This window comes from Phalacrocorax aristotelis, chromosome 8 (assembly GCF_949628215.1).
Source record: "Phalacrocorax aristotelis chromosome 8, bGulAri2.1, whole genome shotgun sequence".
NCBI lineage: Eukaryota > Metazoa > Chordata > Aves > Suliformes > Phalacrocoracidae > Phalacrocorax > Phalacrocorax aristotelis.
The window spans coordinates 21,193,380-21,221,287 of NC_134283.1; the positions used below are offsets into that span (position 1 = coordinate 21,193,380).

Consider the following 27,908-nt stretch of genomic DNA (forward strand, 5'->3'; position numbering starts at 1 on the left):
AAAAACAATTACACAAATTAGCAAACAGAACATTCTAATGGCTGATTACAGATTTTACGTAAGCACAATGCTAAAATGGGATGGAAAGTAAGAACAGCACTCTGACGGCTTCACTGTGTTTAACGCTCTTACCGTGTGGAGCTGGACGGGAACCTAAACTCGCTACCTTGTCTATTCCCTAGAACAGCTAGGCTTGGAGTTACTCCCCGGTTGTTCTGAAGTGAGGGGACCCCAGACCGAGCAATGGTAACTCCGCAGAGCTCGCCGGCCGAAAGAGGCTCAGTGAGCACCGGCGCGGAGGCCGGGGGAGCCTCCCTCCGCGGCCGCGGGCCGGCGGGCAGCCACCACACGCAAGGAGCTCTGCCCGTGCCACGGCGGGGGTCACTGGCCGCTGCTCCCGCCCACCGCACGAGTAAATTCATCTACTCTGTGCCGTTACGGCGAGCGGGTCGTTAGCGTCGCACCGCCAAGAGCAGCCGGGCGCCGTGCGGGGCAGCGCCGGCACTCCCAACCTGCCCCACGGCCGGGAAAAGCTGAGGGGGAGCGGCAGCTAGCCGGGGAGCGGAGATGGCTCCGCACTGCAGCTGTCCGGAGCGCGGCGGCGGAGGGAGCAATCCCGTAGACGAGGGGGAGCGAGCACCGGGAACGGCGACGGGGGGCTGCAGGCTCAGATGCTGCCCGCCTCGCTCCGCGTCCCCCAAAACTTGACAACACAGCGCTCCCCTCCAGCCCGCGCACAGAAGAAGCAGACGCAGCAGCACCGCCATCCCGCTCTCCCCCCAAAGCACTCACAGTGCCGCCGCCGCGCCTGCCGCCGCCATTTTGTGCACTGTTTACCACAGCGCTCTCGCGAGAGCCCCATTGCAGCCCGCGAGACGGACGCATGCGCACGGCGGTGGGGGGCACCGCGCATGCGCGGTGGCTCGCTATGGCGGTGCGGTAATGGCGCTGAGGGAAGGACAGGGTTCCTGCTGGAGTCGGTAAGGAGGCCGCGCAGCAGCAGGCGCCTTGTTAAGAAGGTCGCTTGAGAAGCTGATCATTCGGTTGTAGCTGAGTGGGGTCTAACCTCTGCAAGGAAAACTTGAGATGTGGACGTTACCGACAGGGACGGGCAGGTAGTGCCGGACGTGCGTGAGGGAGAGAAGGGAGTGGAAACGTTCCACACCTTCACATTTCTCTAGCTTTCATTTAGGCACTTGCTGAAAATAAATGTTTTTGTTTAAATCCCATTTACAGGCACGTCATTATTAGCAACACCTAATACATACTTTTATATGGTGCAACTGAAGCAAACAGCTTTTGGGGCTAGCTGAGGTTGGGGTCAGTGGAAGATAAAACCACTTAATGAGTCCCTGGCCCTGATACCCTCCCCTGACTGCTCCTCATCTTCCTCCCCCCCCTCCCCCGAAGAACTGAGAATATAGGGCTGCAGCAACAGAACAGTAACAAAGTGTCATTATAAAAATCACAGCCCGATTTTCACTCTGGACAATAAATTCAAGCATCAGTATCTTTCTACGTGGCCCAGCAAATATACTGGGTACCTCAAGAGAGCACTCAGCCATGAGGCTGGAGACAGTTTCACTATATTAAACATCTGGCTTTCTTTTTTAAGAGATCTAATCAGCATTTCACATGATACAACTCAGTACTAAGCTATGTATAAGCAGATCTCCTCAGAGTCTCTTACTGAATGGGGATGAGTACTAAATTGCTCTCTACAAAACCTACTCATAAAAGCTTCACGGGAGACATCACTATTAGAACTCTGGTTTCTAACATCACCAGTCCAGAGCTGCTGTGAAGGAGCAATAGATACCCGCTTTGTAATCATGACTGCATTATTCAGCAACACAAAAGCAGCTATTGTATGCCCTCCAGTAGGGATTTCAGGGAGCAAGGTAGTGTAGCATTCTGACCTCCCATTGTCACCATCAGGAAATACCGCACTGTAATGTTCAAGCAATAAACACTAGCACAAATGGGTGGAAGATGCTCCTGGAGTCATGCTGCTGTATATAAGATACTGCATATGTAGTTCATGGGTTTGATATATTACAGAAGCAGTACTAACAAGCCCATGATTAAATAAAAGAAGATTGAGAACATTCTTCCTAAGTCATGTCCCTCTTTCAGGTAGCAATTATGCGTACACAGAAAGGTCAGCTTTCCTGACTCCGAGATGTAGAGCCTGCAACACGTATGAGCAGTGGATGAGACCAGCTGACTTCTAGAAAGTACATATGCATAAACATATTTATTTATATAAACAGAAGCATCAAAATCATACTGCAACAAAACTTCAATAAGTTTTATCTTAGAAAAACCAATCAGTATTTTTAAATCAAAACATTATTTATTCATTAATTTTCTTTAGCTAATGTGTTTTTACATTCTTTATTCAATTCTCCAGCCATATTTCAGACTGCTGAAGCAATAATTGAAGTATTATCAACATCATTCACACTTGGAATAAGAAAGCATACAAGCTTATCTCCAAATTCCTTTACAGCACTGTAAGACTTTTTCAGTCATTTAAACAGCCTCCTAGTCAACAGTACCTTGCCATACACCTTAATTTTGAGAAGTTCCTTAAATAACATCATTCAAAAGCAACATTTGCACTTAAAACATAAAAACGTGCAGTTAGAAGACAGAAAAGTTATGCAAAGCTACATATTGAAGAAACTTAACAGAATTGACTGTGATTGTCTTTTTGAACAGCCCATTTTTGACAACTTTGGAGAATGCTCAAATTCTGACACCTTTACAGGTTGACATCATGTAGCACTATGCAAGAGACAGTAATTTACTGTCAGAATTAAAACTATACATGCTCCAGCTCAAATACCTTGAAGAGGTAGTGAACGGAGACTAACCTCAACGAGATCAGCTCTTTGATGTGGAGGAAAGCAGCAGAGGAGCTATTTAATACAAGGATACAGAGAGGATCCACGCTTCTGATGTCTAGGTTACATATACATTGTTCAGCAAGGTATGGATAAGTTACAGTAAGTCCACTAAACTTTTTTTCAGCACTCTGATGAGAACATAGCACTCATTACATGGAACATCCGCACACTCCTATTTCACTTTGCGTGTTAATGCTTCCTTGCGTATGATTCTGGAAAAATACATTGCAAACCATGCCCAGATCCATTCAGGTAGGCACTCACCCAGTGTGAACTGTGGAGAGGCACAGGAAGACAAGAGGAAAGGAAAAGAAGAAAGGAAGGGACAGATTAAGGCATAAATCATTAAAGTAAACAACGAGTTTCTCAAATTACTACTAACGCAAGGCAAAACCTGCTTGAACATCAGCAACTAAACCTTAAATTCAGCCCCCTGGAAGTAAATATATTTAGGCATTTTGAAGTAGTGCCCACAGCTGAACAGTTAGGTTCTGCAAATAAAACCTGAAGTGGTTAGTTCAAGTTTGCAACAGCAGTACTGTCCACTTCCTTTAATTGCCATATCTTGCCATAATCCTTCCCATCTCTTTTATTCCTTTTGGACTACTTCCTAAGTCTTCAATTCCTTCTACTCAACCTAATGCTATAAGAAAGCCACTAGGTAGGATGCATGAGACGTGACCAGCGTTCATAAAATTACTTTGGAGCCCACAGTCTGCCCCAAAAATGAAAACCTAACATACGGAGGACCTGCTTCCAGACAGCTTAGGATGAAAATGTAGGCTTTTTTTTCTGCTATTATTCCATCCTCCCTGCCCACTCTTCCTCAAAGCAGAAATATGCTCAATAAGAGTGAAAAAGCTACTTCTGTTCATAGAAGACAGTGAAACGCTTGCCTAGTCAGCATTACCCCAAGTGAAATGAGATACTCTGTGCTTTTGAATAAAAAGTTGTCTCTTCCCCATTTTTGCTGAGCATTTCAAGCAGGAACTGGATTCACTCTCTCATTCTAAAAATAAACATGCCTGAGCATAATTTTCTAAAGCAGAATTACTAAGAAAATATGGCACAATGCCTTTAAGTCCTACAATATATATTGCACTTATTCAGAATATGAGCAGTTATCATTCAGACTCCTAAGAAAGTAAACAGCTTATTTACTTCTGTTGACAAACACAAAATAGTTTAATGAATTCTATTACCTTTATTGCATCCTTCCAGTAACCAGTAGTCCTTGTGGATAACCCAAGAGTAGAAATAGCATGTCTTGCATATTCTTCAGCAGAAGGGAAAAAGAAAGACCTCTCTGATGCAACACTGCTGCATGCTACCATTTTTGTAGCAATTACAAACGGGGTTAAACTCTGAACAAAAATTCCTTTTGATGCATACTCATAATGTAGTGCTCTACTGAAGTAGTCCAAGTAGGTCTAGAAAGACAAAAGCAGAAAGAGACATTTAAAAAAAAAAAAAAAACAAACCACCAATCAAGTCTTGGGGCAGAACTTTAGTAATAGTACAGAAGAGTTGTAGCATATTTTATACATCAGCCAAAAAAATAAAACCTTAACTAAATAGTATAAAAATTCACATTTCTAAAGCATTACCGACATTTCTACATCTTGTTATTTGTTTGCTAAAATGCTGCAACAGTACAATAACTTGCAGGACAAAGGGACTGCTTAACTCTCTGATCTGAATTTAACAATCTGACAATTTCTGCTTAAAAACAAATCAGAAACATTTATTTCATCTAAAACAAACACCTTGTTCAGTTTGGGGGCACTGCAGGGGACATTTCAAAGCTACCTATACATATTACTGTCAAAAGGACAAAATGAAGTCCCATTTTGTTAATATATTAATGGGTGAACTTCATACTCAACTGATCTTCCCCAGAAGGTAGGTTAATTACTTCCTGCAACTCCCTTGTGGAAAACAATTGTTTATGTGCATCTGTATGATCTCCTTTAGTTCATTTTACTTTCACAGAATAACACAAAAAAGCACAAGCCTAATAACTGGGATTACTGGAACCAAACAGGCAGCAAAACGAGCACGGGTCAGCTTAAAGCAGCAACACTGATGCCATGCTGAAGCTACTGCTGTGCTGCCCGGCCAGTTATCCTGGAGAACGAGCATTTTAGACTCAGCTTGTGAGTGAATGAGTTTCTGCTCCCAAACGGTCTCGCAAAAGCACTGTTCCCAGCAAACTGTTGGGAGAGCATCTTCTACAAATGCTCTTAGACCTGCCTTAGGAAAACAAACCAACCACTTCAAACACCATACACTGTTAATGCACAGCGAGGCTTAGGATGCTAGAGCAGCTTCTTTCCACTTCTGTGGCAGTGTAACTGCACAGAGGTCAGCCTTTAAACTGGATTGCCGATCTAGGATTTGGATTAATGATAGCAGCTAAAGGAAGACTCTTCGGTACACTTCGTTTTGTTCTGTTCTTTTTCATTCAGGCCTTTGAACTGTTTTACTTCAGAGTGCAGTTCTACATACGCTTAGCATAACCAAGGCAGGGTGATACTCTGCGACAGAAACAGGACTCTCAAGCCAGTTTCCACACTGAAGAAAATCTGCAAGGAGTTTTATACCTTGGGGTAATAAAAGCCGGTTTTGCTCCTGGCAAAACGAAGTACTCAAAAGAGCTATCCCAGGAGCAAGTCTGCAAAGGGGTTAGGCTACAATAGAGGGCAGCCACCAACAGCTGGGAGCAATAACCACTTGTGTTTGGACACTGGGTCTAGGTGAGATCCTTCTACAATCTCAGCTGCTTTTGTGGATTCAGCAGTAAATCATACAGTGTAATCCAGTATCACCCAGCTGCCCCATCCTATTCATTATTGACTGGATCTCCTCAGGAAGAATAACTATGTGGGGGAAAGTTCTTTTCACTTTTCCCCAAATATGGTACATACAATGGTGTAAGAAGCCTTCCGCCCCTTGGTGTTCAGTGAAGCAGTGGCTTGATTTGGCCACAGCCCTCGTGACAGCAGTGGCTTGAGCATGAGTATAGCCCCACTGGCTACCAATCACTAGCGCGTAAGTAGTTTGAGGTATGTCTGCACAGTTCAGCTGAAGGACAGGAAATTCTTGACCCTTTCAGTGGGTCATAGGACTACCACTTTGCTTTGCACATCATTCCTCTGAGGAAGGTAAGATTTTTCCTAGAACTACTGTTATGTCACAGTTCACACATAACCCAAATAACATTGACTTTGGTTCAAAGTGTTGATGAGGATAAAGGGTTTACTGCATATTACATGTAACATTCACCTCTGATATTTGAATAAATCGCTAGAAAACTTTCAGATATATTTTTAAATCCTTGCTGAATGTGTTTACAACCAACCAATAATGCATCTACTTTTCAGTGCATACCATTAAACATCACAGCCCAACTCACTTTAGAGGCTCCATAGATTGTCAACATTGGTGTCGGCTGACAACAGGATGCAGAAGAAAGATTCACAATTGCCCCTTTCTTCTTCTGTACCATGCCTGGCAGCACAATATGCGTCATCATGTTAGCAGAAGCAATATTTACGTTGATCATGTCCCACAGCAGATCCTCAGACAGGTTGGTAAAATAGTCTGGATAGGAATAAAACAGTCCTACATTATTCACCAAAATGCCAATTTCTCTGTCTTTCAGAGCCTCCTTAATGGCTGGGTAAGGCTCACGCCCCATGCTGAAGTCAGCTACTATGAAATCTGTTTCCACTTTATAAGTTTCCGATATGCTTCTAGATACAGCCTCCAGCTTCTCTTTGTTTCGGCTAATTAAGATGATGTTGATACCACGCTTTGCCAGTTCTTCAGCATATGCCTTCCCGATACCATCTGTGCTACCTATAATAGATAATAAAAAACAAGGTGAAAGTCAGAGCAGCACCAGCCTTCTCTTTTGCCAGTTCTTTCAATTATAGTCCCTCTCTGAAGATCACGTGGCACTGAACATAGTGATCTCAAAACCACAACAATAAAGACAACATTGTCATAGAATCACAGAACTCTTTAGGTTGGAAAAGACTTGAGATCATTGACTCCAACCGTTTCCTAGCACTGTCATGTCCATCGCTAAACCATGTCCCTAAGTGCTACATCTGCACATCTTTTAAATACCTCCAGGGATGATGACTCAACTCACTCCATGGGCAGACGGTTCCAGTGCTTGACAACACTTTTGGTGAAGAAATTTTTCCTAACAGCCCATCTAAAACTCCCCTAACGCAGCTTGAGGCCATTTCCTCTTGTCCTATTGCTTATTACCTGGGAGAAGAGACCAACACCCACCTTGCTACAACCTCCTTTCAGGTAGTTGCAGAGAGCGATAAGGTCTTCCCCGAGCCTCCTTTTCTCCAGACTAAACAACCCCAGCTCCCTCAGCTGCTCCTCATAAGACTTGTTCTCCAGACCCTTCACCAGCTTCTTTGTCCTTCCCTGGACACACTCCAGCATCTCAATGTCCTTCTTGTATTGAGGGGGCCAAAACTGAACACAGCATTCGAGGTGCAGCCTCGCTAGTGCCCAGTACAGGGGCACGATCACTGCCCCACTCCTGCTGGCCACACTATTCCTGATACAAGCCAGGATGCTGTTGGCCTTCTTGGCCACCCAGGCACACTGCTGGCTCATTTCAGCTGGCCATTGAACCAGCACCCCCAGGTCCTTCTCCACCAGGCAGCTTTCCAGCCACTCTTCCCCAAGCCTGTAGCGTTGCATGGGGTGGTTGTGACTCAAATGCAGGACCTGGCACTTGGCCTTGTTAAACCTCATACAGTTGGCTTCAGGCCATTGATCCAGCCTGTCTAGGTCCCTCTGCAGAACCTTCCTACCCTCAAGCCTATCAACACACCAGCACAAATTGGTGTCCTTTTTAAACTTCCTGAGGGTGCACTCAATCCCCTCATCCAGATCACTGATAAAGATAATAAACAGAACTGGCCCCAGTACTGAGCCCTGGGGAAAACCAGCTGTGACTGGCTGCCAACTGGATTTTAACCCCCTTCACCACAACTCTTTGGGCCCAGACATCCAGCCAGATTTTACCCAGTGAATAGTAAGCCCATCCAAGCCACGAGCAGCCAGTTTCTCCAGAATGCTGTGGTAAACAGTGTCAAAGGCTTTACTGAAGTCTAGGTAGACAACATCCACAGACTTTCCCTCATCCACTAAGTGGGTCACCTTGGCATAGAAGGAGATCAGGTTAGTCAGGCAAGACCTGCCTTTCATAAACCCAAGCTGACTGGGCCTGATTTCCTGCTTGTCCTGTACATGCCACATGAGGGCACTCAGGATGATCTGCTCTATAACATTCCCCAGCACCAAGGTCAGGCTGACTGGCCTGTACTTCCCCAGATTGTCCATCCGGCCCTTCTTTTAAATGGACGTCACTTTTGCTGACCTCCAGTCAACGGGTCATCCCTATTTAGCCAGGACTGCGGATAAAAGAATGACAGAGGCTTGGTGAGCACTTCCACCAGCTACCTCAGTACCCTTGGATGGATCCCATCCAGCCCCATAGACCTGTGTGTGTCTAGGTGGTGTAGCAGGTCACTAACCACTTCCCTTGGATTATGGGGGCTTCATTCTGTTTCCCATCCCTGTCTTCCAGCTCAGGAAGCTGGGCACCTGGAGAACAGCTAGTATTACTATTAAAGACTGAGGTAAAGAAGGCATTAAGTACCTCAGCCTTTTCATTGTCCTTGGTCACTATGTTTCTCCCCTGCATCCAGTAAAGGATGGAGATTCTCCTTAGCCCTCCTTCTGTTGCTAATGTATTTATAGAAACAGCCCTACTTGGCTTCCTCTCCAGCTGTGTCAGGAAGTTATCTTCCACATGCTCCAGGAACCTCCTAGACTGTCTCCTCTCTACTGTACTGTTATTTCCAGCCGACATCTGGTAAGTTAAAGTCCCCCACAAGAACGAGGGCTAGTGACTGTGAGACTTCTTCCAGCTGTTTATAGAATATTTCATCTGCCTCTTCATCCTGGTTGGGTGGTCTGTAACAGACTCCTACCATGATATCTGCCTTGTTGGCCTTCCCCCTGATTCTTACCCATCAACACACAACCCTATCATCACCATCGTTAAGCTTTAGACAATCAAAACACCCCCTGACACACAGGGCTACCCTGCCACTTCTCCTTCCTTGCCTATCCCTTTATAACCATCCATTGCAGCACTCCAGTTGTGCAAGTCATCCCACCGTGTTTCTACGATTGTCAGTAGCAACCTTCTGCAATCCCACCTCACACAAGTCTTACATTTTCTGTGACAACAGCAGAGAGCTTAGAGTAGAAGCTTAATGAAAGGCAAGGATGTCAGATGTACATAACTCAAAGCTTGTTGAAGAATTTCTGCATCTACATCTATGCTTGTATGCACATGGGGTGTACCTTGCAATTTTGGGGAAAAAATTGCTCTGTGATTCTTTCCCAGCATCAGTCAACACACTGAACTTGCCCATCTCCTGAGGAATTTAATTTAGTAAGGCACTGAAAAACTGTCCTGTTCAAGCAGATCAACTTGCAACCTGAGATAATGCAGGCCCCAGCTTGTGACATAAAGCTCACCCAGCAATACAAGCTAGCAAGTTTTACAGTACTGGCACAGTATGTTATATAAAGATAAGCAAATATACAGCTTCAGTCTCTTACCAGTGACCACAGCCCATTTTCCGTACCGCTTGACAAGATCAATCTTGCCGCCCAGCTTTGGAATTAAATGCAACCTAAGTGTGCTGTAAGTGTCAAAAGCAAGAGAGACGCATTTTCTGACAGTGTACCAAGCCCCAACTATAGCCAGGGCCTCTATGTAAAAATTGCAGGAACGACTGATCTCTCTGTACAAGAGGTTGAAATGATCCACTGCAGCCATGGTGATCAGAAGCCTGGAAAAAAATAAAAGAGATACAGGTAATTACAGTCGCCTCTTGGGCCATGTAGACTTTTCAGAGCGAATGGATAACCTTTGAGATTCAGCATGTTACAGTCTGAGCACTATTTTGATGCAGAAAAGCCACAAGTAAGCCTGCTAAAATTTGGGTGTTACCTACCATCACCCTCACTGGTTTAGCTGCCATTTAGCCCTTGTCCAAGGGTTTAGCTACTAATCAGTTATACTGCAATGACACGATCAATGATACTGTAAATAAAACAATTCAAATCCAAGCAGATAAGGTAAGCTCAATATGTAAAAAATAATTTTAGAAGATTCAAGATCCACCTACAAAAGAGGCAAGTGTAACCAGCAGGAGAAAGCTGAGCACACAAGAAAGATGCTCTTCCAAGCACAGAAAGCTACACGAGGGGCAAAGCAAGCTCGGAGACAGAAGCATAACTTTAGTCCCTGGTGCTGTGACAAAGCACTAACCCTTCCCCAGCAAGTGCACTGCATCAACCAGGTCACAGAATCACAGAAGGTAGGGGTTAGAAGGGACCTCTGGAGATCATCTTGTCCAACACCCCTGCTTGAGCAGGCACACCTAGAGCAGGGGGCACAGGAACGCGTCCAGGCAGGTTTTGAATGTCTCCAGTGAAGGAGACTCCACAACCTGCCTGGGCAGCCTTATGGGTCCTTATGGTCTGAAAATCCTTGAGCCACGGGAGGACAGTGCCACGCATTCATAAAATCATTAAGGTTGGAAAAGACCTCTAAGATCAAGTTCAACCCTCAACCCAACACCCCCAGGCCTCCTAAACCATACCCTGAAGTACCATGTCTACATGTTTTTTGAACACCTCCAGGGATGGTGACTCCACCACCTCTCTGGGCAGCCTGTGCCAATGCCTGGCCAATCTTTCAGTAAAGACATTTTTCCTAATATCCAATCTAAACCTCCCTGACACAGCTTGAAGTCGTTTCCTCTCGTTCTATCACTAGTGACTTGGGAGAAGAGACCAACACCCACCTCACCACAACCTCCTTTCAGGTAGCTGCAGAGAGTGATAAGGTCTCCCTTCAGCCTCCTCTTCTCCAAACTAGCCAACCCCAGCTCCCTCCCTCAACCACTTCTCACAGGCTTATTCTCCAATTAATGTGACTTCGCACACCGGCTTTCAGCACAAAGCCTGCTGCGCCTCGCAAGGGTTTTGCTAGTGAATGATTTTTTAAAACAAGCACAAAACCCAAGCGCCGCCTCCTCGGCAGCACCAAATCTACAGCCGGAGCCGGCAGCTTACCACTGCTTGCTCGAGGGCCGTTACACATCGCCCCTCCCTCGCCCACCGAGGCCTAGCGCACTCGGGGCCGCAGCTTCACCCCACCCGGGAGGGATCAGCGGACTCCAGCCGCGCATTTGCCGATGAGCCCCAGCGACGAGTGGGCCCAGCCCGGCGCCTCGCTCGGCCCCGGCTCTCCCTGAGCCCCAGCTGGGCTGTAACAGACAGAAACCACCCCCCAGCCGCGGCCCGCGTCTCACCGCCAGCCGACGTACGGGACTGGCCCTCCGCCGGCGGCGCCGCCGCCGCGCTCCCCTCGCCCGCCGCCACCTGCGCGGGGCCGCCGGGAACGGGCGCGGGGCCTTGTGGGCCTGTGCGCAGCGTCGCTATGGCGACGGCGGCGGTTGGGTGGCTGAGGCGGGAGGCGCGGCTGCCCGCGTCTCAGGGGCCTCCGGCGGCTGGCTCGGGATCGCTGCGCTCTGTCCCGTCCCGTCCCGTCCCGTCCCGTCCCGTCCCTCGCGGTTTACGTCCCCCGCTGCCTGGGAGGTACCGCGGTGAGGCCAGAGAGCGGCCGCCGGCCCCATGAGCCGCGCGCTGGGTCGGAACACCCGACCCAGCCCGAACTTCGGGTCAGGTAAAGGGAGTTGCGGGTTTAACGGGAGATGTAGGAGCACGCTCTAGGACACGAGTCTTGTCTAAAGTGCTCCCGGGCTATAACTGCTCAAAGCGATGGGGTGAAACGTAACGGCATCCACAATCCTTGTGAGGATACTAAAACTCCCCTCAAGCCTCCACCTGTCTTGCAGTGGGGTGGGAGGCAGGCGTTACACAAGAGCAGGCTGTGTAAGGAGCACCATCCTCAGCGTGCCAGTTTCAAAAGGAAAAAGGTAACTTGCTCTGGTTTTGGGAAGCTTCTCGGCCACGGCCCTCTCTGCTCTGAGTGAGATCCACTGTGGGCAGGATTTAAGATAAACTCTCCCTGCCTTTTGGTATCTCCACGGTGACTAGCCCCAAGCTGCTAGCTCTGTGCAGACTTCCTAATTTGCTCATATGGTCTTTTTATCTGTACCAGGTTCTACTAAAGCCTTTACATATTTTGTCAGGAAGCTGGATTGTAAGTTGACTACCAACTTGGGTGATGTTTGTCTAAATCACGTGTTTTAAAATGCAATCACAAAACGGAGATTTGGACAAAGGCCTTGGAGGGGAGGTTACTGTGCAAGAGGTGTCAGAAGAGCCTGTGAACGACAGCAGAAATGCAGCTACGCAAACAGAAAATGAAGGCAATTGTGTCAACACAGGTGAGCCATTCCAGCTGGCTCACTAGAATGAATTTAGGGCACTTTATGAACATAAAGTCCAGAAATCAAGTGTATTATTACTCATCTGGATGCAGTATGAGTTTATTCTTTTTCCCACTGAAGTCACTGAAAACCTAGCCATAACCCAGGCTTACTCAATTGCGCTAATTGTGCTTTTATTTTTTTCTGTTTCTTTAATTTTTTTCTACCTGGAGAGCTACCTTTTCCTGTGTTGCAATCATACAGCTAGGCTGACCTCTAAATATAATGACAATCATATTTCAATGAGCTGGGACAATCATCTTGTTTGCACTGTCTCTTTTTAAGTGTTTGGAATACAATCGCAACTAGAAGGTGCAGAGCAGGAATCTGAAGAGCATTGAAAATGCAATTAATCAAAGGCAGTCCAAAGACAGCTTGAATGAGTATAGCACTGGAGACACCTTCCACAGAGTACAAAAGAGTACATTTCTAGAAGAGCTAGACTAACAGTGCTTGAGATGACTCAGATACACCATTACTGTAGTTTCTTTATGTGGAAAGTTAGCAGTCTTGTTAAATTATTAACTAAATGTAGTGCATAGTAGATGTCTAAGACCATGAGAATATTGGTGCCAGTACTTTATATTGTCACTGTACATTATGATAATCTTAAGACTAGTGAGTACTACCTGACTTCCAGATCTAAACAACAAAAAAAAAAAAAGGCAAATTTCAACAATCTATTTTTCTACTACTTATTTTACTACTTCGCCTTCTAAAAAGTTAGGTTTTCTTTCATTAAAAATGTCAGCAAAAATCTTGGTTAGCACACTTTTTTTCTTGACATTCATATTCAAGGGCTTTTCAATATTCCCCTAGAGTGACTAGCACCATGACACTTTTTCCTCACTCATGCTGTTAAACTGCAACTTGTTTTCTTACAAAGATATTAAAACTCAAGAGAAAGCCATCAACTGTATGTCCAGAGCAGATCAACAGAATGGACAAAAATCAGATGGTGATCACAAATCAGCAACCAGCTCATTCAGTCAAAGGACAGAAGAAAAGAGGGGCAGTGTAAGGTAATGCTTGTGGACGTTTTTTATTTAAATCTTGGCATCACTGAAGTCAATGGGAGTTTTGCTATTCTACGAATTAATTCAGGAGAGCGATTTTGAAGGCAAATTTGAGCTTAATCAATAAATCAGGAATTGCTGATATTTCCAGCATCTGTATGGCTTTTTATGGCTGCAGTAGCAACTTACATTCTAACTATTTGATGCAGTATATTTAATGGATCTGGAGAAAATTGTGCAAGCTCTTGTGGGAGTCATTTGTCAGTAGATTTCACCGCTTCTAAGCATCAATTCACACAATGCATTGTATTAATTCATCACAAGGTAAGTATTACAGTTGTCAAGATAATTTTTAGCAGAGGAAATCCAGAGATACCTCAGATGGTTGACGATAAGATACAACTCCTTTGTAAGCTCTGGCTCTAATTTTGGTCCAGCCTACACCAGCATATGCTGTGATGGGTGTTTCATTAGTGGTTTTGAAATGGGATTATTCTCATGTTATCTCTTGACTAAGCACATTGCAAGCAAGTAATAAAAACCACATTTGGTACTATTTAATGACATTGTTCAAAGTCTGGTCACGTGGGCTCGTTGTAGAGTGATATGTAAGGAGCAATGAAGATTTACCCTCTGTTTCTCAACCTGCTTACACGTTGGTGAAAATTCCCAAAATTTATGTTGCTACTCACTTTAACATAGCTGTTCTATTAGAGATAGCTACAGCCCTTTAAAGTCAGGAGAACAACTTTCACTGAGTTATCAGGAGGTAGACTGGACTGTACTTACATAGAAAACTTAATTATCTTGGGCTAATCAGCCTGGCACACTTCAGAATTAAGTTCTTATGAAGAATGATGGCAGAAAGCAACAACTGCACATAGATAATTAGTGTTCTGAAGGAACATGTGTTTTATGATCCTATAAATTGCCTGAGGATGCTAATAATTTGATTAAATGCTACTACAAATAGCACAATGAAAAACAACAAGATGTACTGCAAGTAGCTAGCATACGATAATGTACCTGGGCTGACAATATGAGAAAACAGTATATATTTAAAAGTTTTGCTTGAAGTTTATAAATGTTTCGTTCCTTCAGAGATTTGTGTCAGGCATGTTTGGGCAGCCACAGGCTGACAATGGTATTTTATGTTGCCCCAGAAACTCAATTGACTAGCTGACTGTATTACAATTTTGTTCTTCAGCAATATTGAGATTTTTAGTGTAGTAAGTAAATAAAAAGCAAATTCATTATGAAAGGTTTAACTTCACTGCCTTTACTCAAGTTTATTTGTTATTTTGACAGTATCTTTCTGCCAAGAAAATCTTACTGTTACAAGCTCTAGTCCAATGAATACTTATGACCACAAATGCAAAGTTCAATTTCTTAACATGAAATTTAGAAGTAGAAAATAATTTTGGACAATTTAACATTGTACTTCTGCAATATTTCTTTAAGCAAGAAATATGTACTAGAATCTTTATTTTGGAATTTTGTTTTACAGAATCTAACCTTTCTAAACAGGAAGGTGCAGATGTCATCTGCTTTGGAATGTTTTTGCTAGGTGTTTTCCTAATGGAAAGTTTGTTGTCTATAATGTTACTAAATTTTACGTAGCCCTGGACATCTTGCTTCCAAAAACCGTGTCCTGTCAATCTTTGCAAAGTCCCTGCTCAGGGACTACCAACTCTATGAAACTGTCAAACCAGTGCTGTCTAGCACAGGATCCCAGACATCAGGGTAATTCATCCCATTAGCTGCTCTTCACTGCAATCCATTTCTGGTTAACAGTTTGCAGGCCACCCATGGACTTACCACTTTGGGGGTTTGCTGTCCTGCTGACCACAATGTGCAGCTTTGGCCTCATTTGGCTGCTGTTGGCTGCCAGCTCAAGTGCTTTACCCCTGCAGCCTCTGCCATATCACACTGTATTATTCTGGCCAGTGCTTCTTGCCGAGTCCTCTGCCCCTGCACTGTTCAGCTGTAGCCACAGCTGCCTTGAGTAGCCTTTTCTTGCTTCTCGCTTGAATGAATTCCAAAAGGAGTGGAGCTGGACATCAAGCAATTACAGTTGAAGAGGTATTACTCATTTTCTTACTGTGGCATTCCTAGCCAATCACAGCTATATATGAAACCTGCCGTGAGTGCTATTTCAGAGTTGGCATTTCATTAAAATGTTAGTTTGATAACTATTGATTTTTCTAGTCTGAGAAAAATGTTGTGTATTAAGTACACTACCAAAGGTCCTGCACCAAAGCAGCAAGGAATGGAGAAAAGAATTGGAGAAGAAGGAACCAGATTCTAACATAGTATCATGACTGCTCTTTTCCAAAAGCATGGACTCTCTAATTCCCTATCTGCTTTTTTATGTACTCACTGTATTTTAGCAGAAGAACACGGTAACTCACTTCAAACAGGTAGAAATGGAAAATCACTCTAAAAACCTTACTTTTTTAATTTTGGGTATAGCTCAAAATAAAGCTGTGTCCATTCCTCTTGCATAAAAGAACTATTAATTTGTTGCATTGAAGTCTGTTAAAAACCCAAAGATTTCAGAATGTGCACTGAAATACATTTTTTGTGTTTTTTTCTGTTTCCCATTATTATTTTAGAATGACAAAAAAGATTCTGCAAGACATCTGTAAACAGCAGAAATTATACTTGACCCCATACTTAAATGATACGCTTTACTTGCATTATAAAGGTAAGATGTAGGCCAGACTGTTTAGATTTATCATTCTAAGTAGCATTTTAGCAGAGAATCTATTTTATGGCTTACTGAATTAAGGTATCTAATCATTCTTTTAAATTAGAAACATGATTTAATTTTATATAATAGTGAAATTGTGAAACAAAATGAGCCGATATGAAGGTAGAAGAGTCAACTGATTATAGACCTGATTCACTTTGTGCAGTCATTCAAAGGATCGATAGGAATCAAGGGACACTCCTGCTCCCCCCCGCCCCAACCAGTAGCTTCTGAGAAATGTCTTAAAATACTGGTCTGGGTTGCATTCAGAAGAAAATATATGTATTTCTTCTTAAATGTGTTTGTATAAAGAAGCTGTTTTCCAGCTTTGGGAACTTTTGTACTGCCAGATAAAAATTGTCAGGAAGAAAATCAACAGTAAACACTTTCTGCATGTTCTCAAATACTACTGAAAGGAAATGAAGTTGCTAGAATGACCAAGGATCATCCTCTTGTGATCTTTGAGCAGGTTTTGCACGATACAGTTAGCTGGTTCAGGTTAGCGTAAGAATTATTTTAAATAATAGGACATGCTACATCTACCTTCTACATTTGGCCTTGTTTTTGCTATTTTCTCAATATGTATTATTTGAGAACCTAAAGGGCAGCACAAGACATAGACCAGAATAGGTACTTGTATGTTTTTGTCCTTTATGGGCCAGGTACCGTACCATTAATTCAGTGGAAGTACTGGCAGCGACTTGAGTACAAGTGTTCTCACAGGCTTTTTCAGCAGCACTGGTTTAATGAAATTTGCTCATCCAAAGACTTTTTTTCAGCCAATGCAATTTCATTTTAAAACATCTTTTTCTGCAGGATTTGACCGCCTGGAGAATCTTGAAGAGTATACTGGATTGAAGTGTTTATGGCTGCAATGCAATGGCTTAACAAAAATTGAGAATTTGGAGGCTCTGACAGAGTTGCATTGCCTCTACTTACAACTCAATTTAATTAACAAAATTGAAAACCTTGAACCCTTACAAAAGCTGGATTCCCTCAATATCAGTAACAACTACATTAAGACCATTGAGAATCTCTGTAAGGACTATTGGTGCAACATGTTTTAACTTATAATGAGTCGATATTCCTAAGCTTTGACTAAGCCAAGCTATTATTTGTGGTGCTAGTTTCAAGGGGGTTTTAGTCATGTTAGAATTTTGCACAATATCCCATACCCACGTCCACAAGGCATCTGTTGAAGAGTTAAACCTATGTATTTTGAAATTTAAATAGATGAGAAAATAGAAAAGACATAGTAATTACTTTTATGTGGATACCTAGGACAATTAAGTAGCTTTTCCTCACTTCTTAATACCATCTAAGTATTTATCTGTGCTGCAGACAGGGTGGCAATCCAGTTTTCACCAGTTACTTTACAGTTACGACATGCTTTGGCAGTTGCAGACACAATTACCAAATCTTTTATATTTGTTAAAGGACTTATTCCATGTTCAGAAGAAAATAAAAAGGAATTCCTGTACAGGAGTTGGACTCAATGATCCTTGCAGGTCCCTTCCAGCTCAGGGCATTCTATGATTCTGTTCTATGATTCTACACTGTCATTTGTGTACATTGGGAGTAATTTGAAACACAAGGTCTTGCTTTTGTGCAACTGACTACTTTGAAATGGAGGCCTAGCCAAGAAAAGCATGTAGCAGAACAACAGATTTAGAAAAAAGCTCCCCATGATTCAATAGAAACAATTGTGTTGACAATGCAATGTTCTACTTGCTCCAAAAGATCCCCTGTGAAGCAATGACTTACCTTTCCTTTCATTGTACTGTTCTGGTCTGACAGCTTGTCTGAAAGTCCTGCAGACTCTGCAGATTGCTCACAATAAGTTACAAACAGTGGAAGACATACAGCACTTGCAAGAATGCCCAAGTATTTCTGTTCTCGATCTTTCCTACAACAATCTAAGTGATCCACGTATTATAACTATTCTGGAGAGCATGCCTAATCTGGTAAGCCGAATATAGCTGAGGGTTTGTATCACATGCATGGGTGAATCCCATTAAATGGTTTTGTTGGGTGGTCTGGTGCGCAATAGGTGGTGGTCTAAAAGAAATGTTATTAAACATTATTTGGTTTTTGTACATTACCTATAACACCCAGGATGTTATATTCACTTCTTGTTTTGAAATGATAGAGAAAGTACATATCCAGATTGGGATATTTTTGCTACTCAACTTTAAAAATTGTTTCCCTTGTTTCTCTAGCATGTGCTGAATTTGATGGGGAACCAGGTGATAAAGAAAATTGCTAATTATAGAAAAACACTTATTGTTCGACTGAAACTACTAACATATCTGGATGACAGACCAGTTTTCCCAAAGGATAGGTAAGAAACAGAGCCGCCATCTTTACACAGCGGTAAAGCTCAAATGCTAGTGATCACTCATCCATTTTTTTGTCAATATTGTAATGAAAGGAAGACTGATCAGCATAATTTATTGAGGGTGGGTGACTTTGAGTACAAGAGTATTATACTATGGAGTTCTACATCTAACATACCTAGAAAAATACACATGTTTTTTCACAAGAGGACTAATTCTTGAGCAGAATTGTTTTACAACAAGTCTGTAGACCAGAGGCAAGTCCTGATTTCTACAGAAACTGAACAGGTGTCTGGAAAAGCAGAGCCAAGATCAGCACTCCTGGCAGATCTCTGGTGGTGTAATGGCCAGCATTTGGATATCTTTGTTTCTTTTGTTGCAGTTCCACGTACAAGATAAGATATACGTGCATCCCTGTTGCACTACTACATGCTTTTTTTCCTCTTGCAACTAGTTTATGCTGTTGCAAGCTATTTTAAATGTCTCTCTCATTATAATGATGGGCCTTTATAGCTATATTACAGTAAGCTTTTGTGATTTCATTAGAGCCTGCGCAGAAGCCTGGGCTGTCGGAGGACTTGAAGCTGAGAAAGTGGAAAGGGAAAAATGGGAAACCAGGGAGAGAAAAAAAATCCAAGACAGCATTGATGCTTTAGCAGCAATCAGGAAAAAAGCAGAGGAAAAGAAAAGACGAAAGTATATGGAAGGAAGAGATGCAAGTGCAAAATGTGGAAATGGAGATGCAACAGACATCCTAGAAGGTTTGTGGTTACTATTTTGGAAAAACTCTCTGCCTGCTTCATTTAAATGTTTAAAATAAATGAATAGTTCCTAAATGTTCAGAAGCAGGCTAACGCAGTATTTGGAATATGTTTATGAATCTTCTTTTCCCATACTAAATACTTTATTAATCTTGGTGCATCTTAGGTTAACCACAACATTTTTAAGCAGTCATCACCTTTCTTACTGCTGATGAAAGAAAAAACCACCAAACCACTTTCTGGCCCAGCTTTTCAATCTCTTTTGCTCTTCATCAGAGCAACCAGGTGCTAGTCAGGGCAATAATGGTTCCAGCAGTCATTCATGTGTGAAGGCATGCAGTTACACCCCAAAAGCGGTATTTCCTCCAAAATGCAGAACAAGGCTGGCTTCAGTAGGCCTGAGGGCTCCAGTAAGACCCAGCAATAACCACCTCACCAGTCCTCATCCAGGCACCTCTCCGCTGCGTCATTCACTAATAGCAAGAGCATTGGCCTAGAGCCTACAGCAGTAAGGTAGTAATACAGGTTACAGCAGGTAATACAGGCAGTAAGAGGAAGGTTAATAATTTGCTTAACTTACTGCCCTTTTTTGTGCCACAAATTCTCCTGTCACATTATTCAAGGAGGCATACATTTACGACCAGTAATAGGTCCCAACCTAACCTTTCTAGAGAAGTATGCATGTTTCAGGATGAAGAGGACTGAAGCCAAATAAGAAGGCAGTACTACACTGTGGAGGAGTGTTTATCTAATATTTTTGTGGGTTTTACAGGCTCTGAAATCAAACATGATTGACTAACAAGTAAAACTTTTTCTGCAAGCAGGTAGATTGCATAAAGAAGAGGATAATTTCAGCATTTGTCACTGATCCATCAAAATGCTCAAGCTTTTATTTAAATATGTAGTCACTTAGAATCATAGAATGTCCTGAGCTGGAAGGGACCCACAAGGATCATCTAGTCCAACTCCTGTCCCTGCACAGGACAAACCCAAATTTACACCATATCTCTGAGGGTGTTATTCAAGTGCTTCCTGAATACTGTCAGGCTCGGCACTGTGACTGCGTCCCTGGGGAGTCTGTTCCAGTGCTCCACCACCCTCTGGGTGAAGAACCTTTTCCTAATATCCAACCTAAACCTCTCCTGGCACATCTTCCTGCCATTCCCTTGGGTCATTGGTCACCAGAGGGAAAAGGTCAGCGCCTGCCCCTCCTCCTCCCCTTGTGAGGAAGCTGTAGACCGTGATGAGGCCTGCCCTCAGTCTCTTCTTGTCCAGGCTGAACAAAGTGACTTTAGCTGCTCCTTGGACAGTTTCTCCTCTAAACCCTTTACCAACGTCGTGGCCTTTCTCTGGACACTCTCTAGTAGCTTTACATCCTTAACGTACTGTGGCAGCCAAAACTGCACACAGTACTCAAGGTGAGGCTGCAGCAGCGCAGAGCAGAGCAGGACAATCCCCTCCCTTGACCGGCTGCAATCCAGTGCTTGATGCACCCCAGGGCACAGTTGGCCCTCTTGGCTGCCAGGGGACACTGTTGGCTCATGTTCAACTTGCCGTTGACCAGAACCCCCAGGTCTCTCTCTGCAGAGCTGCTCACCAGCCTCTCATTCCCCAGTCTGTATGTATATCCAGGGTTGCCGTGCCCCAGGTGCAAAATCCAGCACTTGCCCGAGTTAAACTTCATATGGTTGGTGATTGCCCAGCTCTCCAGTCTGTCCAGATCCCTCTGCAGGGCCTCTCTGCCCTCAAGAGTGTCAACAGCTCCTCCCAGGATTGTGTCATCAGCAAACTTAATTATTATTCTTTCAAGTCCTGCAGCCAAGTCATTAACAAAGAGGTTAAAGTGTACTGGCCCCAAGATGGATCCCTGTTGAACCCTGCTAGTGACTGACTGCCAGCCCAATGTAACCCCATTTGCTATGATCCTTTGAGCCTGATCCATCAGCCAGTTTCTCACCCACTGCATTACGCGTTTATCCAGCTGTGTGCTGGACATTTTGTCCAGGAGGATACTGCGAGAGGCAGTATCGAAAGCTTTACTGAAATCCAAAAAGTTCACATTGACTGGCTTTGCTTGATCAACTAGGTGGGTAACCTTGTCATAGAAAGATATCAAATTTGTTAGGCAAATTTGTTAGGCACTTGTGAGTCTTTTCAAAGTTAACGGTAGATACTGGACAAATATTTACTATAGTGTTTTCTCTAGATGAGCTTTTTGCTAGGGAACTGTATTTGCTAGGGAGTTGAGATGGGAAAACTCACAGCATTGCTGCAATCTTGGGAGGACTACTGATCGACGAATACCTGCTCAAACAGAGAAGGAGCTTTTGATGCATATTTTAAGCCAAACTATTAAGACCATGTAGTAAAGTTTGGATAGTTAGAATGAGTAATGGTAGATTAACTCAGCAGTTTTAATGAACTTTTTTCTTCTGTAGGAGCACCTGCAAGTTCAGATGACACTGCTGGAAATTCTAATACATCAGAGACTTCAAATATATTAGAAGAGGAAGAAAGACAAGAGAAGACTGAGAAATCTAGAAATGAAACTTTTAATGCACGTGACGAAGTGATAACACTTCTACTAAAAAGGGGAGGTAACACAGATTTCACATCTGGAAATATTCATGCTAAAATTCAAGAGGATGCACAAGAATCAAACGCTTACAAACGCTCAAACTTCAACAAGGAGACAGACAGTAATGTACACAGTGAAGAATCAAACCAAACTCAGGATTCAGAGACAATGAGCCAAACTCTTAGCATAGCACTGCCTCTCCCGTGGTTCAAACCAACTGATCTATAGATAAGAACCTCCCATTAGATTTCCACAGTAGTAGCTGAAAATCAAGTAATGCTGGATAAAATATTACTTCAATACAACAAACAAAAAAAATTCTGAGGGATCAACCTGTAACTTGTGCTCATAAAGGTAGAATTCTACTTGTCAAATGTGCCAGGTTTAGTGACAGAACAGGAGAGCTTACAGGCTTCCCTTGCTCCCCCATAAACTCTGTGGTTTGTCTGCCAGCAGAAGCTGGACATCACTTTAGAGGTGGTTTTGTGCCTTCACACATGGAAGAAATGCTTTTGTAGATTTGTGGAATACATTGTCGCAAAATGTAATTTACCCAGTATGAGGGAGACCAAGAATATGATGGAAGAGCAAAGAGCTGGATTCAGCTGTGACTTCTGCAATAGCAGACAGGTCCCCAGCAGTTTGGGTTTGCAGTGCTTGCTGTTGCAATGCGGAGTCTTTTATTCAGTTAGTTCTCTGCGACTGACTCCAGTTTATTCTTTAGATCTACCAAGAGAGAAGGCAGCTACTGAAAAAGCCATGCTTCCTGAACTGGATGAACATGCTGAAATTGAACAGATCAAACAGGAGACACCTGAGAAACTTTATCTTGACGTATGTAATGGATTCAGATTTTGGAAAGTTCAGATTTGGGTATTCTCTGCTCCCAAATTAATTCGAGTAACATCCTGTCTAATAAAACTATATGGCCAGGTTTCTAAGAAAGGTCTACTGTTAGGAAAAGTAAAAGGAAAGAAAGAAAATATCCAAGAAGTAAAGTTGTAGGGGTATTCATCCTCTCCAGCATAGCATGTGTAAAGAATTTACCACTACTTCCAAAGTTTATTTTGTGCTTTGGCTGTAAATCACCTGAAGTTGAGCTTCTATCTCTGTGATTCCTCTGGAGAAGTTAATGAGGGCTCTTATTTAAAAAACAGAAATCACAACAAAAAGAACCCGGTGGGTACATGTGTGCTCTTAGGTAAAACTCAACTGAAATATGCAGTTGAAAATATGAACTATTGCAGAAGTAGCCACCCACTCATTGTAAAACTTAGCTAGCAGTATTAGATACTATAAATTAATTCTCAAGATATGACTTCTAGGTATATTACCAAGAAAAACAGAATCTGTGTTGTTCAGGTGTATAATAAGCAATTAACATTTGTAATATGGTATTCTATTATCTAAGATTTCTATCTGAGGATGCAAACATTTAAACATGTTTAACCACATTTAGCCATGAGGAGCATATGGATACCATGGAAAAATACAATCTCACTTCAAAGGAGAACTAGTCAATATGTCCTAATTATGACACACTTAATATACTCTTTGATCCCTTATACTGGCACTGTTAACTAAGTCTTACTGGAATGTTTTAGAAAAGTCTCTTATACCTTTTCTGTGCCTTTAATCTCCCAGGAAAAAATTCCGTCCTGTTATCAAAGGTCTATTCACTGCTGCATCCTCCTGTTTGGTGGTTTTAATAATAGGCTTAACAAGGATTGTGGAGAGAACTGGCAGCAGTTCCAAGCGTATACAATATTATTTTTATAAGCAGATCTTGTAGGTTCAGAAATAAAATCTTTAAATAAATAGCAATACCATAGGTATGCACAATGTGAAGATCTCATAGGTTCAGTGTTTGTTTCTCCCTTGGTGCTATATGGCACCACAGCACGATCCTTTGCATAAACTTTAACAAAGTATGAAAGGAACTCCTCAGTATATGTGCATGAGGTTTCTTTTCACACATAAAAAGCATGACTATTCTAATTCTACAGAAGAAAAAACAAACCCAAATCACATACCAATACACATTTCAGTGGTTTATGCTATTTTGTTCCCCAACTGATGTTTAGTGATGGAAAGAGAGTCTCACAACAACCTCCAATACTTACACTATTGCAGATTTCCCAGAGAGACTTAGTGCTGACATAGCAGAGAATGGCTGTGAAGATGCCAATGGTGAGAAGCTCTGGAGCAGCACCATTGTCTCTGTTCGTATCCTGGAGTCAGTAGTTGGTCTCGGTAGCAATATAAGGGAGAAGAGTGGAGGAGGATTTGTAATGTGGTGGTTATGACATCCCTCTGTCAAGCAGAAACAAGCCCATGTTGCTGCACTTGCCTTGGCAGTGTTTGAACTACGTTCTGTGTACCTACACCAGGATAACTTTTAGTAAGCGATTTTGTTTTGATCTGCAGATGCACCCTGCTGATTGGAACATGACTAACAGCTATTTCTAAAACTTCCCTGTTTTGACTGGCAGCAGATTCCACTAACTAACGTCTCAAATCTTATTTTGTCTCAAGTCTCAAATCTTAATTTGTACATTTGTGCACAGGATGGTACAGATTAGATATTCCCAATGCTACCACACCAAGCAGTTTACAACAAAATTATTAAGCTCTAAAACAAAAAAGAGATGCTTTTACCATTATTGAGCTACATTAAAGAATACACAAAAAGGTATTACTTTCTACCTGTGATTTTTTTTATGCCCACCCTCTATTTTTGCTTTCACATCAGCAAGTGGCAGTTGTCTTAGACAGCATTTTCTAATGGGAAGCTAAAATGATTGGACCTGTCTGAGGAAAAACAGTCATCAGCAAGTTTCCAGTACTATATCCTTAATTATGAGGCATTCACGGTAAAACATGGTTTTATTAGATGTATTTAGGTTAACAGGGTTTACTGATAAACAGTTGCAGATCTTGATTTGGCTCTTACCCGTAAAGATGGGTTGCAGTTGAGATTAAGTGTATGGAATAGATAAGACACAGCTAATTGACATAAACCACATTTGCTTTTAAAATCCTGTTACTGCCTTGCTGTTATCCTTTTATCTTCCTTTTTTTTTTTTTCGTAATCATACAGTATAGTAGAAAACAGCGTTCAGTCTGACATTAAGGTTATTGCCTTCCCATCTGCTATTTCTGGAGACAGATGAATTTTCCTTTTCCCACATGTGCTTGACAGAAGAAACTGTCCTCTCTGAGGGGATGGCAGTGCAGGGTTCCTGGCTGTGGCCTCTTACACTGCAAAGCATTGCTTTGAAGAAGATTCTCGAGGAGATAGACATGTTGTATTTTACTGGTTAGTGTAGCTTTTCCCACTGATTAATGATCTTGTGATTGTCCTCAGGAACTGCCTGATTTAGAAGATATAGATGTAAATGAATTTCCCCCCGAAGAGGAAATCTTTGTTCAAAAGGTAAGATTCTTATTAATTCCAGTGATGAAGCTTCCCTAAACACATTTACAAATGTTTTGCAAAATGAACATAATTTAAGAAGTTGTGCTGTTTTGGGACATGCAGTCAGTTCCGCATTCTTAAACTAAAACAGATGTTTCAGCAGATATTCTCTCTCTGCTTGTAAATTTTTTTTTATTTTTTAATATTCTTGTGTTGCAAAAATAGGAGAATGAAAAACGAAGATCAAGTAATACAACAGTTAGATTAATTTCTTAGTAGCATGTAGTGTTTTAATGAAGATTACTCTTAAAATCTATTTTACCAGTACTAATATGCTGCAAAGGGCTGAATAGCTAGAACAAATCACCTGCTCTGAATAAAATCAGACTTTTCAGCTGAAAACATAGAGAAATTGAAAATCCTCTGCTCCACTTGGGGCTAGTCAGATACAAGGCAGTTCATGCCCACATTAGAGTTGTGCTGTGCTCAAACTGACCTTCTAGGGAAAAGCCTATAAATGGAAACAGAAGAGAAAAAAGGAAAAGAAGACAACAAAGTTTAAAAGCACAGCTTTGATCCTAGTGCTGATGTTGACTCATGCTTGCCTTGCTGGAGAGAGAGGCTTGATACAGTACATGTTTTTACAAGGGCCTCCAGGATCATGCAAACTTCTCCTGCAGTCAATGTAAGGCAGGGAATTTATTTGCTCTTTTGGTCACAGGCTCACAACAGTGTTGCAAAATGTCTTGGCCAACAAAGCCTCCATTAAAAGGGAGGGAACAAAGAAGGTTATTGAAGGAGTAAGTGTTAGCAGCTCTCATGCTCCCAGGGGTGTTCAGTTCTTAACTGAAGTCAGGTGAAGATGTTAGTCAGGTCCCTCTGTTTGGAGGTGACATGACAGAACTGAGCCCACACATTGCTGAATTGCTGAAATAGGTCTTTTTTTTGTGAACTGTTAATAGTTTATGGTCAGTTCATTGCTAACGTCTGAGAAAGAGTTAGCCTAAGATTCATCCACAAAGCAGCAGAGCTATGGGTATGAAGCACCAGTTCCATACATTTTGGGAGAACAGCACATCAAAGCTGACAGCTGTTATGTGGATCCGAGATATCTTTTAGCTTTATACATCTAACATAGTATATTTTCAATTACATTTTCTACCTTTACTGCAGGAATATCACCCAAAGATTGAAATAATTTCTGAAGTGACGAATTACAGCAGCTCTGCATTAGAGGAAAACAATAAAAGCATGTTTGACAATTCAGTAGGAGAAGAAATTCCAACAGCAATTTTTTCAAATGCGTGTCAGATACATAAAGAGCATGAAAAGGAGCACTTAAGACCCCTTGTTGAAAGCTTCTTTACAGAGCCTGCTAATTCAGAACGATACCTGGAGATCCAAGATAAACGAGCAACCCCCTCAAAACCCTTGATACAAGAGGTTATTGCTGGGCCCAAGGATAACCTGCTGTTGTCACCAGTCTGCAATCGACCAGATGACCCAAGCCCCCGGGAGGAGGACGGTAAGATTACAGTCACTTGCCCTAGTGAGATTACAGTGACATAATTAATCACAGAGAAAAAGGTGGGTGGCACATACACACTGAAAGGTAAGGATTTGTCTGGCTCTTGTTTAAAAAATTTCAACCCACTGTTAGGTAACACACACCTCTTCCTTTTATTTACGTGGGAATCCTCATAAATTAGGAATTAGTGTTATTTTCTCTTTTTCTACACAGAAGTTCCTTCTGAATTTTATTTAAATGGTTTTTCAAAATTGGCCTCTACATTTCTTTTCCCAGTATTAAAAGCCACCAGTGAGTTTCATTTGCCTTTTGCTATCATGCTTTTAACAGGGAATGGCAGTGATGGAGAAGCACAGTGCCTGGCTGAGGGTGAAGGATGTCTGCAAGAAGCACAGGATGATGAGGGCAGTGAGAGTGGCTTAGATTAACCACTCTGAAATAAACCAGACCAAATCTGGAGCGGAGTGCCAGGCTGACTGCATGCAGTGGGTCTCAAAATGCAGAGCTCAGCAATGAGGACCGGTAGTTACAACTAACAGTTACTGTGGCACAAAACCCACCACCTTCAACAGGAGGACTTAGTGTTGCAGTCAGTCAGAGGCTGCCGTGGCCTCCAGCGTCCCACCTTCAGGGCAGAGCTTTTGGTTGTGTCAGTGTGAAGAAAGCTCATAATCTTCTATAACCCACAGGTAACAAGTGCCTTGTGTTCCCGCTGCCAAAGCTGCTGGAGGTCACTCGGCTCCAAGCCCTTCAGGGTGGCTGGCAGCATCCACTACTTTGAAAGTGAGGGTACTACTGTTTTAATGTTAAATTCCACTCTATCATGTCATTTTTCCCCTTGTGTCCTAGCAATTAGTTAAATGTTTCCATCTTAGGGTTTCATTATATATGTAGTTTCAATCCATAATAGTTCAAATGACAGAAACATGTTACAAATAAAGATCTGTTTGTAACCAAATATATTTTTAACGTGTATTGTCTCCTTACCAGTATATGTCATAGCAGATGGACTTCGATGACAAATGGAGATTGCTGCTTAACATGACATTTTGCAGATCTGATATTCATAGACATTGTGATTTTTTTATG

The 27,908-nt window shown here is 42.5% G+C and overlaps 2 protein-coding genes across 3 annotated transcripts; one reads left to right on the plus strand and one right to left on the minus strand.

The window, feature by feature from the left end:
* Positions 1–2,238: 2,238 nt before the first annotated feature.
* HSDL1 (hydroxysteroid dehydrogenase like 1) lies at positions 2,239–11,618 on the minus strand. Of its 2 annotated transcripts, none has more exons than XM_075101707.1 (5): positions 11,348–11,618; positions 9,585–9,817; positions 6,328–6,773; positions 4,115–4,342; positions 2,239–3,186 (listed from the first exon to the last, which is right to left on the minus strand). In XM_075101707.1, exons 2-5 carry the CDS (start codon positions 9,802–9,804, stop codon positions 3,085–3,087), a joined length of 996 nt encoding a protein of 331 aa, XP_074957808.1. In that variant the 5' UTR covers positions 9,805–9,817; positions 11,348–11,618; the 3' UTR covers positions 2,239–3,084. The 2 variants fall into 2 exon arrangements, with proteins under 2 accessions (XP_074957808.1, XP_074957809.1); XM_075101708.1 differs by lacking the exon at positions 11,348–11,618 and adding an exon at positions 10,838–10,967.
* A 19-nt stretch (positions 11,619–11,637) lies between these two features.
* Positions 11,638–27,774, plus strand: DNAAF1 (dynein axonemal assembly factor 1). The gene is given in 15 exon segments (XM_075101710.1): positions 11,638–11,721; positions 12,191–12,388; positions 12,716–12,764; positions 12,766–12,851; positions 13,317–13,452; positions 16,062–16,153; positions 17,015–17,236; positions 17,996–18,162; positions 18,418–18,539; positions 19,081–19,295; positions 21,734–21,994; positions 22,598–22,707; positions 25,241–25,309; positions 26,465–26,816; positions 27,150–27,774. Coding segments are annotated over 14 exon segments (2,115 nt in total). The 5' UTR covers positions 11,638–11,721; positions 12,191–12,252; the 3' UTR covers positions 27,248–27,774.
* Positions 27,775–27,908: the final 134 nt, after the last annotated feature.